This window comes from Epinephelus moara, chromosome 14, assembly GCF_006386435.1.
Source record: "Epinephelus moara isolate mb chromosome 14, YSFRI_EMoa_1.0, whole genome shotgun sequence".
NCBI classification, from domain to species: Eukaryota; Metazoa; Chordata; class Actinopteri; order Perciformes; family Serranidae; genus Epinephelus; species Epinephelus moara.
This window is the reverse complement of record NC_065519.1, coordinates 18,249,260-18,273,837: the sequence shown is the minus strand read 5'-3', so window position 1 is coordinate 18,273,837 and position 24,578 is coordinate 18,249,260. Positions and strand designations below refer to the sequence as shown.

Here is a 24,578-nt window from a genome sequence, read left to right as displayed (position 1 = left end):
TCATTTGACCCTTAAGCAACATGTAGGCCTAGGGTTGGGGGAAAACTCGATAGCTTGCAGCATTGCAAAATTTTCCGTGACAATATTTTACCTATAGATGGATGCCAAGTATCTATATTTCTATTATATAAATGATTTATATTGCAAATACAAATTAAACTTTTGGTAGCCTAGTAGAGTAATACAATTAATTTCAATCCAACATACATTTTGCTGCAATAAAAATGATTGAAGTGAGATGAAAAGACTGATAGTTTTCCTTTAGGACATATGATTTGCCATTGAAAAACATTATGGCAATATATTCCTATCTTTTTTTTGGAGCTCTGCATGCAGAAGAAGCACCTTTTTTTATTCTTTAACTGTAAAAAACATTTAACCATAAACATAAAGGTGTATGAATGACGTAAGTACGCAGTATATAATAAATAACTGGAGAATAAATGAATAAAAGAGAAAGGGTGCACTGGAGTATATCAGTTCTTCACGAGACAAGATGTCTGACAACACGAAATGGTTCCCTCCCATCTACTTCCGGCTTCGCTGCCGTCAGCCGGCCGGCCGGTGTGTGGGGGGGACTATCTTGACTTGCGGCGCGCGGCCCTTTAAGCATTGGGCGGAGCTTGAATATTGAACTTGTAAGTGTTGTCTGCAGTGATATCATAACACTGCAATATGAGGACGCGCTCATATGACCGCCACCCGTCTCCATCCCTGGGCGAGACACAGGTCAGTAAAGATCCAGCTCAGTTTACCTGATGCTCCCGTGAGCGCTTCATCTCTGCGGAGCTGCCGATGTCATTTTCTTTCTGCAATAGCAGCAGTCTCGATCATTCTGTAATGTCGCCTAAAATGCTTACTTCCTCCATGGTGATTGTTGCATCCCCTAGCATTTACAGGAAGCAAATTGTCATCATTCTTTCAATCATAATGGCATATGAGGAGGGACTGCACTTTAAAGGGTGCAGGACAACGTTAGGCTAACCCTGCTGGTGCTGTTAATTCAGAGATGACAGGCAAATCACCACCCAGGAGGGGTGTGTGAGGCTGTAATGCCGTATGAGTTGCTGAAATTAGGGTTTTCCAGGATGTAGCCAGATGCATTCCTGAGCCCTGATATGATCATAGTATTAGGTCATGTCTAAATAAAGCTGTGCACTGCCAGGAGCTCTGTGATCCATTTAAGAAGCATCATATTGATGTGTAATAACGTTTTAATTCACATTATTATGGCAATATTAAGCCACTGAGAGCTGAACCTGGTCAGCAACCTTAGACTACAAGCTCAGGCACGTTAATTGCAAGCACACACACTAATTATATTGATTGCCTGACAACCTGGCTCCATTACTCTGCTACATGTCTCAGTCACTTCCTTATGGGGTCATGTGGCTACAGATTTACCATCCCTAAAATCAGCCCACATTTTATGACTTCCTGTTTTGTGTAGGTGTAACTGGGGCAAAAGGTAGGCATGGGGAATAAAAGGAGGAGGAAGGATGCCAGCTGAGCCCCTGATCCCTCTGCAACTGCCCCTGCCACCAGTGTTAGACTAAAGAAAAAGACAGAAAATGGCTCAGTCCGTGAGGAGGCCGGAGACTCTAGGAGCCATGGACCACGAGCCCCAGAGGGACAAGACCAGGACCAGCTACTTTGGCAACGTCAAGACCAGGTCAGGCCTGTAAATACATGGATTACTGGAGAGAAAACAAAAGGGGAAAGCTCTGGGCAGACATGTGACGAGTTTGGCTGGCATTTGCCTTTCAGATTTAAGCACGCCACAATTCGGTCTTTCATTATTCTCATAAGAAGGGTGACATGTCCAGATTAACACTAATCATGTGTCGTGCATGGCTACAACACAAATAGGTTTTTTTTTTAGCACAAAATGCGTATTTTGCATCAGCTGGTTTCATCCGCTGTCACTGAAGGACTCCATGCTCCATCACAGAGCATCATGTGGGTGAGAGCTACAAGAGGAACTATCCATCACGCAGACAACTCCCACTCCCCCTATAAATAACTCTGATCGGACTGTGACGCTGCTCCATACAGTTATTCACACTTCAGATATGCTAAACCATGAATCCATGAATCAGTGCTAGACACCCTAACACATATTAGCGTGTACATTCACTCTTGACCTTAAAGAGTTGTATGTACAGAAGTAATCTCAGCCTAATGAACTGAGTCTGAATGAAGATCTTGAGATGTGGTTGAAAGCTATAAACACTGGTAAGCGGACCTTTGAGCTGAGATTATTCTGCTGCCTTTTGCTCCTTTACTCTGTCTGATTCATTCATTCATCTTCCGTTACCGCTTATCCTGTTGGGGGTCGCAGGTGTGCTGGAGCCTACCCCAGCTGACATTGGCCGAGAGGCATGGTACAGGTCACCAGACTATCACAGGGCTGACACATAGAGACAGACAACCATTCACACTCACATTCACACCTACGGGCAATTTAGAGTCACCAGTTAACCTGCATATCTTTGGACTGTGGGAGGAAGCCGGAGTACATTGAGAAAACCCACGCTGACATGGGGAGAACATGCAAACTCTTTGTCTTATGTGATAGTAACCTGAATATACTTGAGTTTGTTGCTGTTTGTAAGACAAGACAAGCAGTTTGAAGATGCCACCTTGGGTTTCTATGATATGTTGAAGGCCATTTCATCACTAATTTGCAGAGGTGTGGATGCAAGTCACATGGCTTTGACTCGAGTCAGACTAGAGTCATAAATTTGATGACTTCAGACAAAAGCAAAAAGGACTTGCAACTCCACTTGAGCTTTAACACCAATGACTTGTGACTTCACTGGGCCTGAGCCTTTTGATTTGAAAAGACTTGACACCTTCCGCCAAGCCCAAAGATTTAAAAGTAAAGTATTTAAAAACTGTCCTGTGAATCACTTCATTTTCTGAACCAACTAATGTGAACACTAGTCATTCACAGCAAGTCGACACTTAATTCCCCAGATCTACTTTATTTGAACTAATCAGACAGCATCCAATCAGACTGCAGGAGAGAGCCATGAAGAACTAACATTATGTCACTGACACAAAATTACATAAAAATTAATTTCATTCTTGCACGAATACTATGAAGTGGACAACAAGAAACGAGTTGCAGCATGGTATATTGTTTTATAGACAGTGAATAAAGGCATAAATCCTACGATAATCATGCAGTGATTTAAGAAGACATTTGGAAATTTACGGCTTTGCACTATGGTGAAATTTAACATGTTCTCAAACAAGAATTAATTAATTAGGTCATTGAATGATCATTGACCCTCATGAGATTATTCAGACACATTAACCAATAACAAACCAAACAAACTCACCATCATCCAACAACACAATACAAAAATATCATCTGGACACAAAAGACATAAACCTCCCACACACAATGCACAGAGAGATATCCAAAACAAAAAAAGAAAAACAAAGCACAAGCACAGCCTCGGGGCACAAGATACAACACATAAATCCAAACAGGACAAAATGTACACCTTCCTGAATCAGTGCCAAACACTGTTCGATCCTGTTCACAGACCGACAGTCCGCAGTGCAAACAAAACAGAGTCAGAGGGATCCGTCACATGTTACTTTCCTCCTCCTAAAAAGAAACTAAGAGGATGCACAAACATTATCAAAAGGTTTTCAGTTAACGCTCAATCCTCTGTAACGATCAAATCTAAATGAGGAATTTGACCATTTTAAACAATAGTTGTCATAAAGCATGATATGATGGACAGTATAGACTGGATTTCATTTTTCACCTCATTCAGCTCACAATATTCACACATTCTTTCATCCTCAGCTACATCTTTCAGTTTCAATATACAGTGGTAATAAAACACACCTCAGCTGTGCACAGAGTGATCTGATTTTGGGCAGGTTGCAAGTTATTTGTTTATCACCAGTGTAAAGAAATCAAGACTGGAGTCACATGAGACCTTTCTGAAGATCAGCAGTTAAGAGCTTTGCAGCTGCGTATTGGACCTCTTGTAAACGTCTTTGGGGTCAATATGCAAAGGCACACAGAGTGGTACAGTAACATAATATAGGGATGTTATAAAATAAGTACATCCAGGGATGTCTTGCTAACACGCAGTAAGATGCAGTGAGTTTAACAATGTTATTCACAGCTCAGCGGGAACAAACACTTCACATGCTGTTCAACAGATCGCGCCTGCTCAGATGTGACACCCACATTTCTCCAGATGAGGAGAAGGAAACAAGGCGCAAATAAGAACCTCTGTTTCATCAGCGCTGAGCTGAAGAAAATTAGCAACCATCTAAATTTTAATAGCATGTAGGCAGTCATGTAAAGACAGTTTGTTATATTTTGGGGGGGTTGAAAAGATATATGATTAGATATCTGATAAAATGTACCTATGTATATCAGTGCAGTGGGTCTTCATTTTCTGAGGCATCATTATAGCATAACAACAGAATCTAAATGACTGCTTCAATGGTTAGTTGACAATAAATTCAAATGCAACTCCTTTGATAATCAGTTATAAGTTACAGTAATTTAATCAAAAAAGTGCCAAATATTTGATGTTTCAAATTTTTTAATTGTCCAGATGGACTACTTTTCTATATATACTATTAAAGACATCAATTTGGGTTCTGGGCACTTTTATTATTAAATTACCTTTTGTAGACCAAACCTTTGATTGGTTGATGATCAATAACTACGACTAATTCATAAAGGAACTAATCAGTAGTTGTAACCCAAATATAATTTCTGTTTGAGGATGAACTTTTACCTTAAAGGGACAGTTCATCCTAAAAAGTCAAACGTACGTATTTTTCCTCTTACCTGTAGTGCTGTCAATCAGTCTAGATCGTTCTAGTGTGAGTTGCCGATTGTTAGAGATATCAGCCGTAGAGATGTCTGCCTTCTCTTGAATATAATGGAACTAGATGGCACTCAGCTTGTGGTGCTCAGAGTGCCAAAAAATGCATTAAAAAAACTCAACAGCAATGTCTCTTTCCAGAAATCAGGACCTGGTTACTCAAGATAATCCACAGCAGTTTCATGTAGGAACCATTTTCTTTCTACCAAACTACATCTCTACCACCGCACAGAAGGAAGCGTGCATCTACTGCTACCTCACCCAGCACCGCTGAGCTAGCTAACGTTACAGCTCAGCCGGGGAGGACGCCATTAATGTTTACATCTCGTCACAAGCCTCTAGTCCATGAGTAGATGCACACTCCCTTCTGCCTGGTGATAGAGGTGGCAGGTGTAGTTCAGTAAAATGGTGGTATAGTGGTTAGCATTGTCACCTCACAGGGTGGGGGGCGTTCAAATTCCAGGGTTTGTATGTTCTCCCCGTGTCAGCGTGGGTTTCTCTAGGTACTCCGGCTTCCTCCCACAGTCCAAAGACATACAGGTTAATTGGTGACTCTGAATTGACTGTAGGTGTGAATGTGAGTGTGGATGGTTGTCTGTCTCTATGTGTCAGCCCTGTGATAGTCTCACCCAGTTTCAGCTGGGATAGGCTGCAGCCCAAGGGGTTACGGAAAATGAATGAATGATTGAATGAAACTGCTCACAACGAGGTCTGTGGATTATCTTGAGTAACCGGGTCATGATTTCTGGAGAGAAACATTGCTGTTGGCACCAAAAGCCAAGTGCCATCTAGCTCCATTATATTAAAGAGAAGGCAGACATCTCTACAGCCGATATCTCCAACACACAGCAACTCACACTAACACAATCTAGTTTTATGAATAGATCTACAGGTAGGGGGGAAATATGATTTTTTTTATTTTGGGTTGAATTGTCCCTTTAAATATAGCGTAATTTCATCTGTTTCTTCTACTTCTCTCTCAGGCTGGGTTCCAAGCTTCCTCCTGGCGTCTCTCAGCCTCCACAGTTTGCTAAGCGGCCCTGGGAGACTCAACCTCAGGCCCGAGTGATGCAGGAGCCCACAGCCAGCAGCCAGCGTCTGCACCAAGCCGCCGTGGGCCGGCCTCTCAACCACACCCCCCACATCAGAAACCCCAAACTGCGGCAGTACTACCTGCAAGGTGCGCCTGCAGTGTTCGATGTCCCCTGGGTGCATTAAGTAGAGGCAAATTGTGGGATGAACTCGAGCTTGAATTTACATTTTGTAATTCTCACACTGAGCCTGTCGGCAGTCTTTGCATAAAGTTATTTTCATATGGGCAGGAGCGGTAGGCACATGAGCCGTGGTGCATTAATCCTGTTAGGAAGAGGCGCTGTGCTGTGCTCAGGATGTTTTCTCATGACTCTTTTTCTCTCACAGGGACTTCATGGGATCTGAACAATACTGCGGTGAAGCAGGAGCATATGAGTGGCCCGTCAGATGACAGCACAAGCAGCAGGGTGAGTCACATGTTTTTGTTTTGAAACAACTTGGGAACAAGTTAAAGAAAATATAAGAAGTTGGGACAGATAATGGATTTATTGCTGCGTGTATCATCTGATGAGGTATGCTAGAGCAAGCATTTTGTGGCTGGTTTCAGAATTTATGGTCATGATAGAGTTCATAAAGAGCGTCCAAGGTTCAGAGGTGAGTGTCAGAGCCGTTCAAGAGCGCCATGGGAAAACAGAGTCTGTTTCAGAGCCTCTACAACAAATACAGCCGGAGGAATGTATATGCAGACATTTATTCAAAGGTATTTATCAGCTGGGTTTTTAAATTTTGCTGCTGAGTTGTTAAATATGAAAGAAAGTGTTGATTTTTCTATTATCTTGAATCTGGAAAGGGCGTTACTGCTTATTACTGAGCGCTCTGGTGATTGTGTTGACCTCGTCTTCCTGAAGTCTTCTATTTTAAGATTTATGGATTTTTATTGTAGCATATATTTCACATTTTTTTTAGCAGAAGAGGAAGCACATACAGTGTATTCACCTGCCAGTTTATTAGGTACACTGAGCTAAAGCTAATGCACTCTAATGCAACAGCTATAATACTCAGGTCTGTTGAAACTGTTTCACAGAGGTGTTGATTCAACTTAAAGTCTTTTGTGATGACTGGATGTTGAGATTGAAAGTAGAGATTTTAGCGGCACATCCTTTATTGTAACAAGCATTATTGATACATAGAACACAGAACACAGTTGGTATTTTCATTTTTTTACTAAGAGTTTACAGCTCGTTCTTATTTTCCTCAATACCATTCCACAGATCCCTTTAACCTTTTGAAACCTGGAGCGACATCACTTTTCTTGTGCTGCTTTCAGATGTCTTTTACAAGTATTTAAAGCTCTGAACCCTGAGTAAATTGGTTTGATTTCTTCCAAAAATATGGGTAAAAAAAGGCAATGGACAACTTAGTAAGAAATTAGAAAATTAGAATTAATATATTTATTAAATTAAATTAAATAAGAAATGTCCCACAAATTGCAAAAAATAAAATAAAATAAAAAATAAAAAAAGATTTTTTTTAAAAAATAGGTAAAAAAGAAAAGGAAAAACTCTATTATTATTATTATTATTATTACTACATTTTTATGATATGTTACAGAATTATTATATTTTTAAGCACTCTTTCCAGCTCATTTCCTTGTTTTTAACTTTCTTTCTTTCCTTTTTCTTTTTTTTTAAACTATTTATCTTGTTTTTCAATTTTCTCTTTTTACTAATTTCTCACAATTTTTGGGGGGTTGTTTCTTCTTTTGTTGCTAATTGCCTTCTTCCCATGTTTTAAAAAAAAAAATCAAGCTAATTTGCTCAGGGTTCAAAGGGTTAATGAGCAGAGAGTAGCCAGAAGGATAATGGAAGAGTAGAAATGCACTGTAAGAATTGGTAAATGACATGAAATTAAATTAAATAATCACAGAAAGAATATTAATAAAAGTAAGATGAGTAATGATACATATAAATAAACATAATAATGAACAAGAAGTGTTAGTAGTTGCTGAAATCCAGGCTGCAACACCAGACTATTGAAGGCCTGCGGTGTTAAAGCCAGTATAGTCACAGTTTGCATACAGTTACACACACACGCACACCGTCCTGTGCGATTTCCTATTTGTGCAGTAATAATTAAAACTAATTTTGCATACACATTATGTTCAGGCAGCGATGCATGCATCCGATGTTGACAGGCACAAGGCTAACCACTTCAGTGACACTTCACCAGGGGGTAAGCTGATCAATATAACTGATCAACGGCCTCAAAGGGAGTAAAACCTTTCCTAGTTTAGGATAGACAGAGTATCACACAGCCGCGCTTTACATGAGGGTGACGGGGGGTGTTTCCATAGAAGAAAATTTTTCCTACAGGCAGTTAAGGAGGAGGCGAACGTTAGTTTGAATAACTGTCACACTGACTTAATATATACTTCTTTTTAAAACTGCTGAGCAGCTTGTGTTGTGTTTGTACTCTCAGGAGTGCATGATTTAAAAAAAAAATAGATGTTCATCCATATATATATATAGTATATGTACAAACACATAAACCACCACACACATGCAGAGACAAGTACACACACACACACACACACACACACACACACATCCACATGCTCACACCCACACCAAAGCACACAGTTTTCCTGTGGTCACATAATCTGTCAGGCGCCAGTAATCTAATTTAGGTCAATGGATCCATCTGTCAGTGGATGACAGTTGTGGAACTGATGATTCACTCTCACTGTTTCAACTCTGCAACTCGCAAACTATAATTTTGTATTATATATCATATTCACAGGTTCAGATCCACTCTGTTTTAACTGATTTACAGTGGAAACACGCAGTGAGATCTGCACAATAAATGGCAGTGGGTCTTTGGGTCTGTGATTATATTCAAGTAGCAGTTAGCAGAGCTCCTCAATATTATTTGCTCCTGCACAACTTAAAGATTACATTATATATTATCAGAGTTCAACTCATAAGACTATTTCTGGCTGCGGCTAAAAGTGGCTACGGTGTGAACATCATAGATGTATAATACTAACTAGATACTGGACCCCAAGATGACGCCTATTCAGTTCGATTGAACGCAAAAATACAGCAGAAAAAGTTTGTAGCTTCCAGGTTTACTTCCGCAGTGTACGGCCCCCTGAATATGCACAGAAATGTGTCTCCTGTTGGCCCCACTCGCGACTTCTCATAGACTTTACAATGTGATGATGGCATCACAGATATTTATATCAATGTTCTCAGCTTGAGGAAAGTTTTACAAATATAAAACCTCCATCGATCAAAAATGTTATCATAGAAAGAGTCATAGTTGAGCTTGTTTGCAGTTCGAGATGTCCTTTCAACAGTTTTACAGATGTCTCTTTTACTATGATGGTCAATCGGGCTGCAGGGCATTTTTTCGCTGCAAAACCACAAGTGGCCACCGGGAAAAATTGGGGCCAAGGCCGAGCTGCTGTCCTTGGGGCCTGCTACACATACAACCCTTTGTTTGTGAAATGTTGTAGTAGTAATTTGGGGACAGTTACATAGATGGTTAAGTAGACTGTCTTGTTGTTAAAACATACAGTCAGACTTTATACTGTTTGTCAGCTGTAAGCAACATCACTGACATTGAGGCTTGCTAGCGTAACATTAGCTTTGTGGCTCATAGCTTAGCCACGCGCTGGGTTCTTAGCCGAGCAGACTAGAGATTTGTCCCCACAATAATAGCCTACAATCCTTTTTAAATGAAGGGTTATTTTTTAGGTAATTTCACATCAGTTTTAATAAGGAATAAGGATCAAATTATTTCATTTTGTCAAGATTTATGAGCGTTAATTTATCTTTAACTGTATGTCTGAATGGTTTTGAGAAACAATGATTAAAAGCTGTTGTCACAGAAGGACGGCTTTCTCTAGCCTCTTAAAGAAATGGTATAACATTCATAAACATGTTTTCATAATCATTGTGTTTGGTCCTCTTCAGTGGAATCTGCCTTGTTTTTTCTACAGTAGCTCAGAACAGACAAACCAAGCACTGGCTCTAGACAGGGCCATTTGCATTTTCGTGTTTATGTGTCAGCCACCGCAGCTCTCCTACACGCTTGGCACGAGGGATAAGTTTCAACTGATTGCAATCTGCAACCTCCCCACTAGATGCCACGAAATTCTACACTCTAGACATCCAGGAACCCTTTTCAGTTATTAAAGCTTCCTCCAGAAACCTCTCCTCTAAATTGAGCTGTTAAGTAGCAAGCAAGGTTCCTTAAATATTCCCAGAGTGACAGTATCAGCTGCTGGATGCATCAAGATGAATGCAAAACTATTTTATGCATTAACAGGGAAAATCTTCTTGAGATCTGGTGTGTGATCAGATTGTGTTTGTGTTTCAGGGTCTCCCCGGGGACACGGTGTTCAGCGTCTCGTCTCAGTTCAGCAGTAATGGTACATCCTCAGCAGAAGAGAGCAAATTGGGACACTGCCCCTCCATTTCAACTTTACCCTCCTCGTCTGCTACCCTCATCCCCAGAGAGGTAAGAGTCAACTGTAAGCACATAATGCACCTGCCTACGCACTCTTTAAGTGTGTTTCTTACGTGTGTGAAAGGAAGGAATTTACATGCTTTTGCCTGCTGTTGTTCACTTGATTTGTAAAACAAAACTTTCCCCCTGTGTGTCTCATGACTTCAGCTGCAAGTATTCAGCTTCAGGCAGGAAGAGTGTTGCTCCATCTAAACCCATTCAGGCAACCTCAGTAAGAAATCAGTCCTCGTGAGAAAACTCTGACTGATAATACTCAATGTGTACTCTTCAGTCATTTTAATGTCATGCATTGAAATATTGTAGTTGTAAAAACATTCCTCCAGCCCCTCATCCACAACCCTCATGTGTGACATGACGTGTGGAGCAAAGATGTGAATACAAACAAAGAGAAGAGGGGAAATACAGGCCTGTAGAAAGAGGAAGTAGTCACAGCAGACAGCAGGTTGTATCTATTTCAATGTCAGAGCTATTCTTATCATGGCTTCCATTTTAAAGCAGCTGGTCGTACCGAAGGGAAAAAACACTCCCACTGGTCGAGAATCGTCTCAGCCAGAACTGGACTCTGATCCTAAATTGAAGCAAGAGGCCGAGGCTGATCCGGACTCTTCGGAAACTCTCGCTGCTCAACCTCAGCCGCCCTCACCAGAGGCTGAATATGACAAACTACTGGTAAGAAAAGACAACTTCCTTTACTGCATGTTATGAAATTTAAAAAGCACTGGTTTTGCATTATTTGAAAAACATATTTGTGTAACTGAAGTGAAGAGCACATTAAAAATATCTATGAGCTGTTAGCAGTTCACTTGTGGAGTGATTTCCCCTCTAAACTTCTCAGATGGTTTCATTTAAATAACTCTTTGAAGAGGTCAAATTAATCCATGATTTCACAACAAGATTTAAGATTAGAGAAAAGCCAAAAAATGAAGACAAATTATTATACCCCATAAATTATCTGATGACCTCTCATATCACCCTGCAACTCTTTGGAGGGGCTCAACCCCTAGTTTAGGAACAAGTTAAACTAAACTCTCAAACTGGCTAAGACTGACTACAGGAAGGAAATGGTGCATACACGTTGATAAGATGAGTTAAGGTAAGGTAAGGTAAGGTAAGGTAATGTAAAGCAATGTGGCGTAAGGTAATGTGATGTAAGGTAAGGTTACATAATGTAACGTAATGTAGCATAAGGTAACGTAACGTAAGGAAACGTAAAGGTAAGGTAACGTAACATAAGGTAACGTAACATAAGGTAACGTAACATAAGGTAACGTAAGGTAACGCAAAGTAACGTAATGTAACATAAGGTAACGTAAGATAACCCTAAGGTAATGTAGCCCAAGGTAACATAAGGTAACATAACGTAAGGTATCGTAAGGTAACATAACGTAAGGTAACGTAGCCCAAGGTAACTTAAGGTATCATAAGGTAACCTAAGGTAATGTAGCCCAAGGTAACTTAAGGTAACATAATGTAAGGTATCATAAGGTAATGGAACGTAACATGACGTAAGGTATCGTAAGGTGACGTAACGTAACATAAGGTAACGTAATGTAAGGTAACGCAACGTAAGGTAACGTAACTTAAATTAAGGTAACGTAAGGTAACGCAGCGCAACACACCAGGGAAAATCACATGCACAGCAGCTCGATAGTTAAAAGCAAAGGAAAAAGGAGGAAAGTAATTGAGTAATGAATAGAAATGAAACCACATAGAAACACAACCAAAATACATGTAAGATAAAATAAAAATTGAATATTATTAAAGCTACAAAACACTCTATGCACCTTTCACTTATACAGATATTGTATGTTCATTACGGAGAATTGCACAGAATAATCGTTAACACACACATTGTGTGTAGCCTTGTATTGGAAAAAATAGAAATATATAAATATCATTGCACAAATAAGAAATTGCACAGGATAGTAGACAGTGCAGTATAAATATAAATATAAAGGATTTGTATAGGAATATGTATATAGACCAATATAAATTTGTATATATAGTCAAATAGTATGATTATATAATCAGTATATATGAGTATTATATAATTTATTTATATATAATATGATGTAATATGCATATTTTAAATGCATATTCTATAACACATCTGTATAGTCTAACAAAAGGTGAGAGTGGACTCAAGGATAGCGTGGAGACAGTTCTGGTAAAATAACTCAATCTTCACTGGTAGAAATGTAGGTTTGGTACACAGAGGGTCAATCAGTGGAGGCATCCCAACAGGGATGAGGCAGAGGCAGAGTCAATCAACAGGCTAAATCCAAAAAACAAGAAAAGGACACTGCGAAACAAAAGGCTGGCACACAAAGACTAACAGAGACTGGGAGAAAACAAGACACACACTAAATATTGTGGTGAGGGGAAGGATAACGAGACACAGGTGAGGCTAATCAGGGCGGGACAGACAATCAGACACAGGTGAAGTCATCAAAAGGGAGGGAAAACACTCTTAATGGCAACAGAGATGTCTTTGTAGTTAAACAGACTGTTCACATTAGTGTCACTCTGTTCATCTTATTAATCAGTTGTTAAATGAAAAATGAGCTTTTATATTGCATCAAATGAACAAAACTTGTAACCTTGGAAACCAGCAACACTACAAACACAGCCATCAAAACATTGCAATGCGGACTCAGAAATCTTTTTGTTTCCAAAATTATATAGAAGAAGAATCAAACTATGACATTTGAAAATTGTATGTTAGGGACTGAATTTGCATAAAATATAATGATGTTGAGTTCATCTTTGGTGTCACGTCTTTTCTGCGTGAAATTATGGAGCTCTTTATAAATGGAGACAAAAAGTGTTGTCATCACAGAGAAAATTATAGAGACACACATGTCATAGAAATAAGGAGGTTTTTTGAGGACTACAGTGGGATTACCAGCTTGCAGTTTGTTTACTCCAGGTTAAATCTCTTTATTCATTTTGTGTACAAACAGAAAAATAATCATCAGGCATTGTTTATTTACCCAACCACCCGCGTCCTGGGTCCCCTTAACCCCACAACACTGTTTCTCCACCAACACGTCCCTCCTGCAACTCCCCCCTTATACCTCCCATCCAGTGCAACCTCCCACAACACCTCTTACTCGTCAGACCTTGCACCCAGGAAAGTGAGGAACAAAACAAACAACACATGAATATGAGCAGAGGACATGCAAACTTACATACATATGAGCAATAACTTAATATTTTGACTTGAAATTTAATATATAAATGGTATATTGCAGTTTTATTTAGGGATGCAAAAAACTAGTATTTTTACTGCTGATGTATCTGTCATTTTTATTTTTTAACATTTTAATCATTTCATATATAAAATGTCACAAAAAAGTAAAAAAAAAATATTTAAAATGCTTATTTTATCTGACTACCAGTCTAAAACTCAAATATTTTTGGTTTCTTACAATAAAAAAAACAAAGAAAATCAACATATATTAATATTTCTGAGGCCAAAACCTGATTTTTTTTTAGTTATTTGCATTTAAAATTACTTAAGTGGTTTATAAATTAAACCTGTCATTGACTAATCAATCCAGGTCTTATTTGATCATAATCCTGATACAATATGTGATTCTGACCAGATGCAGAGGTGGTGCCAATGCCTGATGGACAGCTCTGCTTACTGGCTTTTTTTTAATTATTTTTTTTAAATAATATTTGAATCATTTGGTATATAAAATGTCAGAAAAAAGTACCCAATTTCCAACATTAACTTATTCAAATTGCTTATTTTGTCTGACTAATAGTCTTAAATTCAAATATTTTTGGTTTCTTACAATAAAAAAATTAAGAAAATCAACAAATATTTACAAATGGCAAAACTAGAACCAGTTTTTTTAAAATTTATTTATTTGCATTTAAAATGACCTTAGTGGTTTATTAATTACCAAAATTGTCGTCAACTAATCATTCCACCTCTTATTTATAAGGCTGTCTGAGTCACTGACTTCATTTAATTCTCTCCTAAAAACATACTTCTATCAGAAAGCATATCCAGACTTTATCTGAGCTGTCTGTCTATTTTATTGCTATGTTATTGATGTTACAGTATTTCCCATTTATTATCTTGATTTTAGTTTTAACCTTGACATTTTATGACATATTATTTGTTTTGTATTTTATTCTCCTGGCGTTTAAATGTGTTTGGTTTTATTGTACAGCTTTCTGTAACTGTGTTTTTAAAGGTGCTATATAAATAAAGTGTATTATTTATCATAAAGCTGATACCATATGTGATCCTGACAGGATGTGGAGGCGGTGCCGATGCCTGATGGACAGCTCTGCTTACTGGCTCTGCCACCGGAGTGCTGTCAGGGCGAGGGACCGGAGGCCATGCCGTACCTCAAACTGTTCTGCCGCTACATCACAGACCGTAAGGTGGGTGTGATCGGCGCTACTGTCAGTAGAGTCATCAGTGAGACATCTGTAGGATAACATCAACGCTGTGTGTCTCTGTCTGTCAGGGTGTGGTTTCAGGCATCCTGCTGGTGACATCTAACAAGATCTTCTTTGACCCGTGTAAGACGCACGCTCTGGTGAAGGAACACGGCTGTGAGGAATACCTGCTGTCGTGCTCCGTTGACAATCTGGCATCTGTGTCTTTCTTCTCTGACATCTCACGTGTTCACTTCAACACGTCCCAGCAGAGGTCAGCAACGATTCACTGTTCCGAAACACACACTCAGAATACAAGAAAAGTCAATACACTCATTCTTTTGTTCATCTCTTATTAAGGAGAAAAGGAAAGAAAATTTTCCAGAAGTTGAGGGGTGCCAAAAGCCGAGCTGGCGGCTTCCCAAACCCAAAGGGGGAGTCGGTGCCGGCTCTGGTGTCTGTGGCTCCGTCAGATTTGTCCAGTCTGGCTCTGGGCCTGACCAGAGAGGTTTCTGCGGAGGAGGAGGCAGAGAGCAGAGACATGGCGGAGGCTGAGGGGGAGCTTGATAGCAGCCCGCTGGAGGTGCTGTCAGAGGCGTCTGTTGGTGGCCTGGGCGTGGCCGTCCTGAGCAGCGCTGCCACCTTCTGCTGTGGAGGTCAAGAGGCGGCGAGTAAAGTGAAGAAGGAGCTGCTGCAGATGGATGAAGCAGGGAAGTCGTCTGTGAAGAGTCTGACTGCAGGTATGAATCTGTCTAAATGATTGTTTCTGGTTTAATTTTCTTTACCATGAGTCAACCCTCGCTCTCTGTTAACTTTCAGTGCCTCGGAGGTCATCAGCAGGAAGTCCTGGGAGTCTGATGTTTGTGCGGCTGCGGGTTCAGCCGTCTGCAGGGAAGAAAAAGAGTGCAGGAGGCCTTCAGCTGGGGTCGGCCAAAACCTTACCCAGAAGGGATGCCTGGCTTGCCCTTTCACAAGAGAGGTACAGTGACTAATGGCAAAGATATGGACACGTCATCCCCCAAATTACCCACCCCAGGTTTCGTTGAATTAATCAAGTTAACGTTTTTTCATGCATGCCTCTGTTGTTACCGAAGAATCCAAAAACTGAGAAAATTCTTGATGAATTGGCGGCAAAACTATATCAAAACACCCGTTTACAAACTCTCACACACCTTGTGCAGTATAATCCACCAGGGTACACCCTGTATACCTGTAGATACCCTCCGTGTCACCACTGCTCTGGAGGCATGCAGGAAAAAACACGTTTTCTTCCAAAAGTCAACAACACAAGAAATTGATACATAAATTATTATTTTTTGGGGTGAAGTTTTCCTTGAAGTGTAGTGAGCTGAGGCTACTTTCACACAGCGTCAGACTATCTAGGAGCCAAGCCAGCCAGCTGATGGTTGTGTTGCAGAGTATTTCCCACATCAGCTACTTTGACCATTAGTGTTTATTAAGGGTTGTAGCTCTTCCTCATCTGATATGACGGGTTCAAGTGTGATCCGCAGTGCCTTCCCTATTGACTCCAATAGTTGTGACACCAAAGTCTGGCTACTCGAATGCTGTCACTGTTGTCATGACCGTTCCGTCTTTTACATTTTTCTTGAGCTTAACTTTAAATAATTGTAAATAATTTGTTGTGATATATTTGAATCTATTCTTAGGCTTCAACCTAATACCGGTATCGCTATGGCGTATGATGTTAACAAACTCCATTTACGTGTGATGCTCAGACTGGTCACTTAAGTTGTATATTTACCTCTGTTAACAAATCTCTCGTCACCCAGTGAACATTACACTAAGAGTACAAAGATAGCTCTTTTGGAAACAAGTCTGTCAACAGTTAGTTACATATGATCACTGTGAAAAGCTGAGTATGGCATCAAAACAGTGTTGGGAGTTAACTAAATATGATTACTTAAGAGCCGTCCTTAAGTAGTATTAAGTTATATACATACTTAATACTCAAGTATTTAGCATTCATATTTCATGCTACTTTATACTTATACTCAGCCAAATTTCAGAGGGAAATATTGTAGTTTTAACTAGGGATGGGAATCACCCCGAGGATCCACGATATGATATTATCACAATTTTAAATATGCTGCGATATGCTGAGTATTGCAGTAAAATATATTGCAATATATCGCAATCAATTGTCATTTTTCAATTGTAAATTATGTTCCCAAAGGAAAACTTTGCCAGCATCCGTTTTATCTAATAAAATAAAGTTTTCAGTCTGTTCATCTCACTTCAGTCAACTTTTGCAGCCGCAATATGTATCTATGGGACTGAAAGAGCAACCGATTATATTATTCTAGTAGGGTACCTAAAGTTTGTATTGTAATATTAAGAATTTATATAATTAAAAAATCGATACTTGGCACTATGACGATACAATATTGCCACACAAAAATATTGCGATACTGTGCCGTATCGATTTTTTCCCCTCACCCCTAGTTTTACCTCACAGCTACAGTTACTATTTACTTTGTCGATTAATATCTTATCTACAAAACATGTGATCAGTTTACAAAAATTGTTCATGTTTATGAATTAAACCACTCAACAGTGTTAAAATTAGCTGGAGGACCTCTTCTTTTAATGGAGTATTTTCATCGTGTGATTGCTTTCCCCCTACTTCTATTTGAGTTGCGACACTGGTACTTTTACATCTACTGAGAACACAACTTTGTGTTTGTGTGGACACTGTTGGTCTTGTTTGTGTGTGTTTTGTGTGTTACAGCCCTTAGTGTGTGTTGAGGGGGGTATGATTGATGGGGGCCACAGCCCTGGGGTAAAAGCTGTTGACGGCAGCGGTTCAAACAGGGAGTGGCCGAGGTGTGTGTTGTTCATGATTGCGCTGTTTGCCTTCTTTTCAAGCCTGGTGGTGTCGATGGTGTCCAGGTATGGGAGCTCTATCCAGACAATGCACTGGGCCATCTTCACCACGCAGTGCAGGGCTTTTCTCTGAGATACCACACTGTGGCGCAGTTTGTCAGGATGGTTTTAACTGTGCTCCTAGAGAAGTTTAGCAACCGCTTCTGTTGGATTTTGGCCTGTTTCAGCATCCTGAGGAAGAGGGGTCTTTGTTGGGACTTGTTTTTAACCAGCAGTGAGGTTTTGGTGGTTCATGTCAGCTGTTTTAATGAGGTGCCTCCAAGGAACTTAAGGGTTTATACACTTTCTGTGACCTCTCCATGTTTGTGGAGGGGGAGGTTTCATTTTAAGTTTATGATCGTCTCTTTTGTTTTCAAAGTATTAAGGCCTGTTGTTATTACTCAGTCAGATGATCCACCTTCCGCCTGCAGGCAGCTTCATCATCTTCTAAAATCAGACCAGCTATTGTGGTGTTCACGAATTTAATAATGGAGTTGGAGGTGTAGATGGAGGTGCAGTTGTGTGTGAAGAGAATCTTCAAACAGGTATATGAAGAAGTATCTGGTTAGACATATGGGTGGTTGCATGTTGGCTAGAATGAGATTAAATGGGTGCCTTTGCCTCTACAAACAGAACCCAATTTGATGCCTCATGTTTATATTTTCACTTCTATATGATAGCACATGGACGTAAAGGTCAAGTGCAAATAAAAGCACGTGTCACATCCTGAAGCTCCTCCTTGTCATGTCTCTTTCACCATGTTGACGCAGCTGTCGGGGTTATTTGTCTGACTGGCTGCTTTTGTTTTTTCTCCCTGCAGCTCTGATGAGCTGTACGCCTACCTTACACACTGCCGACCCGACTTGTGCATACTTGAGGGAGGGGAGGAAGAGGGCGAGGCAGACCGTGACGAAGAGGAGTTTGTACTCATTGAGGACAAAGAGGAAGAAGAGGAAGAGGAGGAGGAAGAGGAGGAGGAGGTGTTTCAGAGACACCGCAGCACAGGGGACGACTGGGAGGTGAGTGTGTGTGCGTTTCACTTTCAGAGGAGAGATTTATCTCGCTGGACGTTGGTGCAAATAATGGGAAAGAACAGGTGTGTTTGTTTGTGAACACACTCGCCTCAAGGTGAGCGTCATGACCGAGTGACATGTCATGAGGGCAGGAATTCCTCTTGATGTTCTTGAACAAACCGGCCTGTTTTGTTTTGAACTTATCAGTGTTGCTCTTGCAGATGGTGTTGATGGAAGAGAGCGTAGACAAGCCGACCCTGGTCATCGACAGGGATCCTGATGGACTCAACAACATCGTGGAGAGCAGCCACATTTTACAGGCTCCACATGTCAGAGAGGTGGGTGACGCACACACACTCTTCACACACTCATGCACCAGTTCTTTGTTAATGCATCACTAAAAGTCTGTGTCTCACCAGCTCATTTCAAAATAGTGATTTCTAGTTCTTTCTTACTTTCAACAATGAAAAAATGTTAATTGAACAATCACACTGACAGGAATTTGTGGCTGCAAAGGAAATGAGTAATTGTGACTTCAGCTGGACTTTGAGACTTTAGTAATGTATGAATCGGTTGCTAGGAAACATCCACAGTGCCTTTCAATCAGAAGTAAAACAAATATGTAAACAGGGAGTCACTGCAACGTGTTAAACTTAACTACTAATAGTTTGTTAAATATAGATTTGACTTTTTTATTTAATCATCTATGCATAAACAGAGAAATAAAGACATTTTAGGATATTAAGTAAGTGTCTCATACAAATTAACAAACATTATTTGTTTGTTACGTTATTTTTGAAAATTGTGATTTCCTATATGAAGTATGAAGTATTGAAGTATTCCTTTAAATTCAAAAGAGCTAGTGCAGCCTGCTTCAGAGCCAGAGTAGAGGAGTACACTGATTACTGCAAAAACTGAGATGTCAGCATCTGGCTCTGTTCATATTTATGCTCCTGCCTCCCTAACCTTTGGTAATTAAACTTTTCCTCCCCTCCTTTAATCTTCTCTCAGCTATGTAAGGAACTCCCCCCGAGGACAGTTGGCCACAGCTGGCAGCTGACTTACAGCACGTCTCGTCACGGCGCCAGCCTCAAATCCCTGTACAGAAAGCTCAGTGCCACAGACTCGCCTGTGCTTATCGTCATCAAGGACGCACTTGATGAGGTAAAATTCGCAGTACGTTCTCTCTAATATCAATGATAGATGTTGTGATGTCTTTTAATTCTTTTCAACTATGTTTTGTTGCTTTTCTTTGTTTTTTCATCAGGTATTTGGGGCGTTCCTCTCTCACCCTCTGAGGCCCAGTGAGACGTTCTATGGCACAGGAGAAACTTTCCTCTTCATGTTGCATCCTCGCTTCAAGGTAAAGCCACCTAACAGCCATCCCTACAGAGTGTTGTAGTTCCCTTTGTTAAGCCAATTTGTAAAATAGCTGCTAAATATCAAAATTAAGTGCCAACGTCTGGGGCAAAGTGCCAAAAACTGCAGTACCTCGAATGGCCACTTGGAGCTGGCTCCAAAGGCGAGAGACCAATTTTAAAATGCCCAACTTAACAGCAGAAATAAACATGTTAACAGCCTGCTACAAACAACAGTTTTGGTCTCATAAGCTAACTTCAACATTCATGACAACTGTACAGGTGGTGAATTTTTATATAGCGTAATGTGGGGCAGAGTAATGTGGTGTTAAAACGGGACTCAGACTGTGATCAAAAGGGGCTTTGTGGCAAGTAACAGACACACACAAGCCCGTGACGACGTAACTATGGTAACGAGCACTTGAACAACACTTCAACGGTGACTCAGCGATAATGCTGCTGGTCATGCTGATGTTGTGTCGCTTGTAGTGTGAGCACAGCATCAGATCCATCCCTCAGAAAGTCATGAAGAAATCCCCTTGATAAAATCACATCTGATTAAATCACCAGGGTATTGATGGCTGCACGAGACAAATTTTTAATGTTTCACAATTCACTTTCTGATTAGTGCTAAAAAAAGTTTTAAGAGTTGTCACAGAAACAGTCTTGTGGTGACTGACTCTGTCTTCTCTCCGCAGTGCTTCAGGTGGACTGGAGAGAACTCCTTCTTTATTAAAGGAGACTTGGACTCCTTTGCCATTGGTGGAGGCAGGTAATGAATGCATTTTTACCACTTCCTCTCTATTTTATCCGGAATCTTTTCAGCATATGTGAAGGAAATGGATACATATTTCAAATAAAATCAAGTTTAATTATAAAGCATGTATAAAAACCAGAGAACCATGCCATAATAAGCCCACACAAATAAGTGAGCAAGAAAGAAAATAAAGCACGGAACAATAACATCTGAAAATAAAATATAAAAGAGAAAACCTTAAGGACGATGAAAGGCCTTCAAAAACATGTGGGTCTTCAGCTAAGCTATAAATGTGTCTACAGAGGGGGAATGCGAAAGTAATTATAGCTGCTGCGCAGCGATGGGTCGGGTCCGGACATTTTTAGGCAATTCTGAGTAACAAGCAGAAGAATTGGAAGACATTTAGAAATTTAGCAACACAATCTGCCTTGAACTCACAACCTGAGACTAAGAATCAATTTCTATCTCACTGAGCTAATTAGTCAGTGACAATTCATGTGTAGCTTCACAAAGTGACTAAACCAGACGTGCAGGTTTAGCAGCTGTCCATGCATGGAAAAGCAGATTTAAGACCACTGTAAAAAATTCAGTTATCGAAACAAAAATCTGAAAATACACATATTGCATCTAGACAGCATGGAGATGTTGGTAATTTGTTTGTAACAATGATTGATTTGCTCCATAAGTGAAAAACTTATGTTTAAAATTGTCATTTTTACATTGACTCCAATTGTTCACATTAGAGCAAAATTCTAAATGCTATCAAAAATTCAGTTTTTGAGATAAAATTCTGAATTTGCCACACATCATCTACCATGACTCTAGAAGCTTAGCTGCCCGGACCCTAATAATAATAGTAATCAGAGTAAACAGAGTTACAAAGTGCTTTACATTTCAATAATTAAAACAGAAAAGACATGAAAACAACAACTTTTAAAGGTAGGATCTGGAGGATTTTCAAACAAAACAAAATATAGACATATACAAATGAAATCCTGCTTAATCATCACCTATGGGCTTCTACTCATGTGTGGTGGTGACTCTGTTTGCAGAGCTCCTGCCCTTTAACTGTATTTTGATGTTTTTGTGAGCTCGGACTGCTTCTGGGCGAAGATTTCCCCAGCCAATGAGAGAGCGCAGGTGCCGTGCCCAAGCGTGTCCGAGCGTGTCCAAGCGTGCACCAGCGCGAGCCTTGCCTGAACCTCTTCTGTGAAGCCTTCTTCTATACCTCCGGGCTCCGTACACCCAGGAGAGTTGAGCCTGATAGGAGGGGCCAAATTTGAATGTGTGTTTACAAACAGCAACTGGAAAATCCTCCAGACCCTACCTTTAAAGAAACTGATTAAGACACTTTGGTATATACAGTTTAAAATAAATTAAAACTCAAGTAAAATCAGTGAGGGCTCTCCGATAAAAGTATGTTTTAAGAAGGGACTTAAAAGAGATTACTGACTCGGCCGACCTGATTTCCTCGGGCAGACCGTTCCAGAGCCTCGGGGCCCTGACAGCAAATGCTCTGTCCCCTTTAGTTGTCAGCAGGGCCTCTGGAACACAAAAAAACCTCTGCCGAAGGACCTCAAAGTGCATCCTGGTGTGTACGGCACTAAGAGGTTGGAGATATAACTGGCAAAGAGCCCATGAAGAGCCTTAAGGCCAAAATGTATTATTTTGTATTTACAAACCCACACCGCCGGCGGCTCGATGCGCATTGACGTGCTGCGCCGCGGCACTTTACGCTATTGTCCTATTTTTTCCAGCGTCGCCGCCCTTGAAAAAGCGCTATTTTGTACTTCCCAGCCTAGCGGACTGGAGTGTGCAATAGAAATCCGGTTGACGCCCTGCAGAGCGACGCTTTTTGTGTGTGTTGGGGGCGGCACTTGACTTCCGTCAATGACGGCGCCGTCATATGACGCCACTGTCATATGACGCCGCTGGTGTGTTTTGGCCTTTAGACGTAATCAGTAAAATCTTAGAATCTGTTGTAAAACATACTGGGAGCCAGAGTGAAGAGGCTGAAACTAGGCTAATGTGATCACGTCTCTTGGCAGCTGAATTCTGTTCAGTCTGGAGTCGGTTAATAGATTTTTCAGGCAAGAAAAGAGGAGTATGATCGAAGAGTACCACTGCCCTTCCTCTTTAGTTGCTCGATCGCAGACAGCCAGGAGCAGCTGGTCAGAGGATCTGAGAGTTCTTGCGTTGGAAAGGAGCCAGAGGAGCTTAGAGACGCACTGGGCTTCCCGGCCATGTAGGGCTTAAAAACAAACAGTAGGACCCTTAAACTCAGACCTATACCTGACCGGTACCCAGTGCAGAGATGCCTGTACAGGTGTGATGTGGTCTGTTTCCTGGGTACCTGTTAGAAGTCTAGCAACAGCGTTCTTCTCGAAGATGACACCAAGATTTCTGGCATTGGCACTAAGGTTTGGCCCCAAGGTGGTTTACTACATCCCTGATGGAAATAAAAGGACCAAATAAGACCACTTCTGTCTCACTATCATTTAATTGAAGAGAGTTTATGCCATCCAAGACTTCACATCTTGGAGGCAGTCCAAGATGTCTAATTTCTCTTTCTTCCCTATCGTTTGTCTCTTTCTCTGCAGCGGTCACTTCGGTCTGTGGGTGGACGAGAATCTGTACCTGGGTCGCAGCAGCCCCTGCTACACTTTTAACAACTGTTGCCTCTCGGAAACCGACGACTTCCGGGTGATGGAGCTGGAGGTGTGGACATTCGGCTGAAGAGTCCGCCGAGTTTCTCTTTGACTCGCCTCGTCCCTGCTGATCAGCTTTATCAAGACAGCATTTATCACTGAGCATTCAAAGACAAATACGACCACTCATCGGTAACATCCATGTTTAAAAAAAAAACTACCACAAACTGCTGGATTTATCCGTGTGATTAAGTGCTGAACTGAACTGAACTCAACAAGGCTGATCTTGAACAGCTCGATGTCCCGGAGCGAGGGTTTCATGGTGGACTGATTCATGGTTGAGTCATTCCTGTGGGTTTGGCGGCCAAACTGTGAACTGAGTCGAGCTGAACTGGATTCTTTGAATCCTCGTTTTTGAAGGAGTTACAAGTCTCAGAAACTGCACTTTGCTCTTAATGTGAATCAGTAACTTCATGATATCTCATTATTTATCATGTGAACACGATGGTACACCTGTCTGTATAGGTATGCATGTCCCTGCCCTCATATAACAGTCAGTGCTGGAAGTCTGAAACACACATTAGTCTTACTATGAATAGATGTCTCTGTTGAAAACCAAACTACGCACACACACACAGCCTCAAGTCCCACGAATACAAGCTCCGATCATCAGACACCCATCACCTCATCGCCATCATCGTCAGTGTCATCGACAGCGTTAAATGACTACAGGAACTAATCATGTGCGAACACTTTTGAGAAAAGCTTCTCAAATGAAGAACATCTGTACTTGCAATGGATCTTAGACTCTCATTCATGACTATTCTGATCTCCTTTCACTTTGAGTGCTGACTCATACGCCACTGTGGTTTCTGAACGGGACAGAAAAAAGCTTTGAATTCATGCAGTTTTGTCTCAATTCAACTGTATCCGTAATAACATGCTCTCACTCTAAAAGCCAGATCTACTTTGCTTACGTTGTACGGTATCGTAGGTTAGTTAATAAAATTCAGCACAATATTTAAACTCTAAAAACGTTTGTATGATTGATTGTGTGTGATAGATGTTGGCAGAAAGGACAC

At 40.7% G+C, this 24,578-nt stretch overlaps 1 protein-coding gene across 3 annotated transcripts; it reads left to right on the top strand.

The window, feature by feature from the left end:
- The first annotated feature begins 617 nt into the window (after nucleotides 1-617).
- si:ch211-15d5.11 (nuclear receptor coactivator 7) lies at nucleotides 618-24,522 on the top strand. Of its 3 annotated transcripts, none has more exons than XM_050062824.1 (16): nucleotides 618-729; nucleotides 1,451-1,672; nucleotides 5,855-6,051; nucleotides 6,291-6,370; nucleotides 10,287-10,427; nucleotides 10,935-11,105; nucleotides 14,709-14,840; nucleotides 14,927-15,111; nucleotides 15,198-15,577; nucleotides 15,657-15,816; nucleotides 18,541-18,739; nucleotides 18,955-19,071; nucleotides 19,745-19,897; nucleotides 20,001-20,096; nucleotides 20,790-20,863; nucleotides 23,449-24,522. In XM_050062824.1, exons 2-16 carry the CDS (start codon nucleotides 1,572-1,574, stop codon nucleotides 23,582-23,584), a joined length of 2,322 nt encoding a protein of 773 aa, XP_049918781.1. In that variant the 5' UTR covers nucleotides 618-729; nucleotides 1,451-1,571; the 3' UTR covers nucleotides 23,585-24,522. The 3 variants fall into 3 exon arrangements, with proteins under 3 accessions (XP_049918781.1, XP_049918779.1, XP_049918782.1); XM_050062822.1 differs by having other exon boundaries at nucleotides 10,932-11,105; XM_050062825.1 differs by lacking the exon at nucleotides 1,451-1,672 and having other exon boundaries at nucleotides 651-729; nucleotides 10,932-11,105.
- Nucleotides 24,523-24,578: the final 56 nt, after the last annotated feature.

Bases quoted from the DNA above. Each gene is read 5' to 3' on its own strand.
- si:ch211-15d5.11 (XM_050062822.1), top strand. From the start codon at position 1,572: ATGGCTCAGTCCGTGAGGAGGCCGGAGACTCTAGGAGCCATGGACCAC. The intron at 15,578-15,656 runs GTATGAATCTGT...GTTAACTTTCAG, and splicing joins TGTGAAGAGTCTGACTGCAG to TGCCTCGGAGGTCATCAGCA. The intron at 18,740-18,954 runs GTGAGTGTGTGT...TTGCTCTTGCAG, and splicing joins GCACAGGGGACGACTGGGAG to ATGGTGTTGATGGAAGAGAG.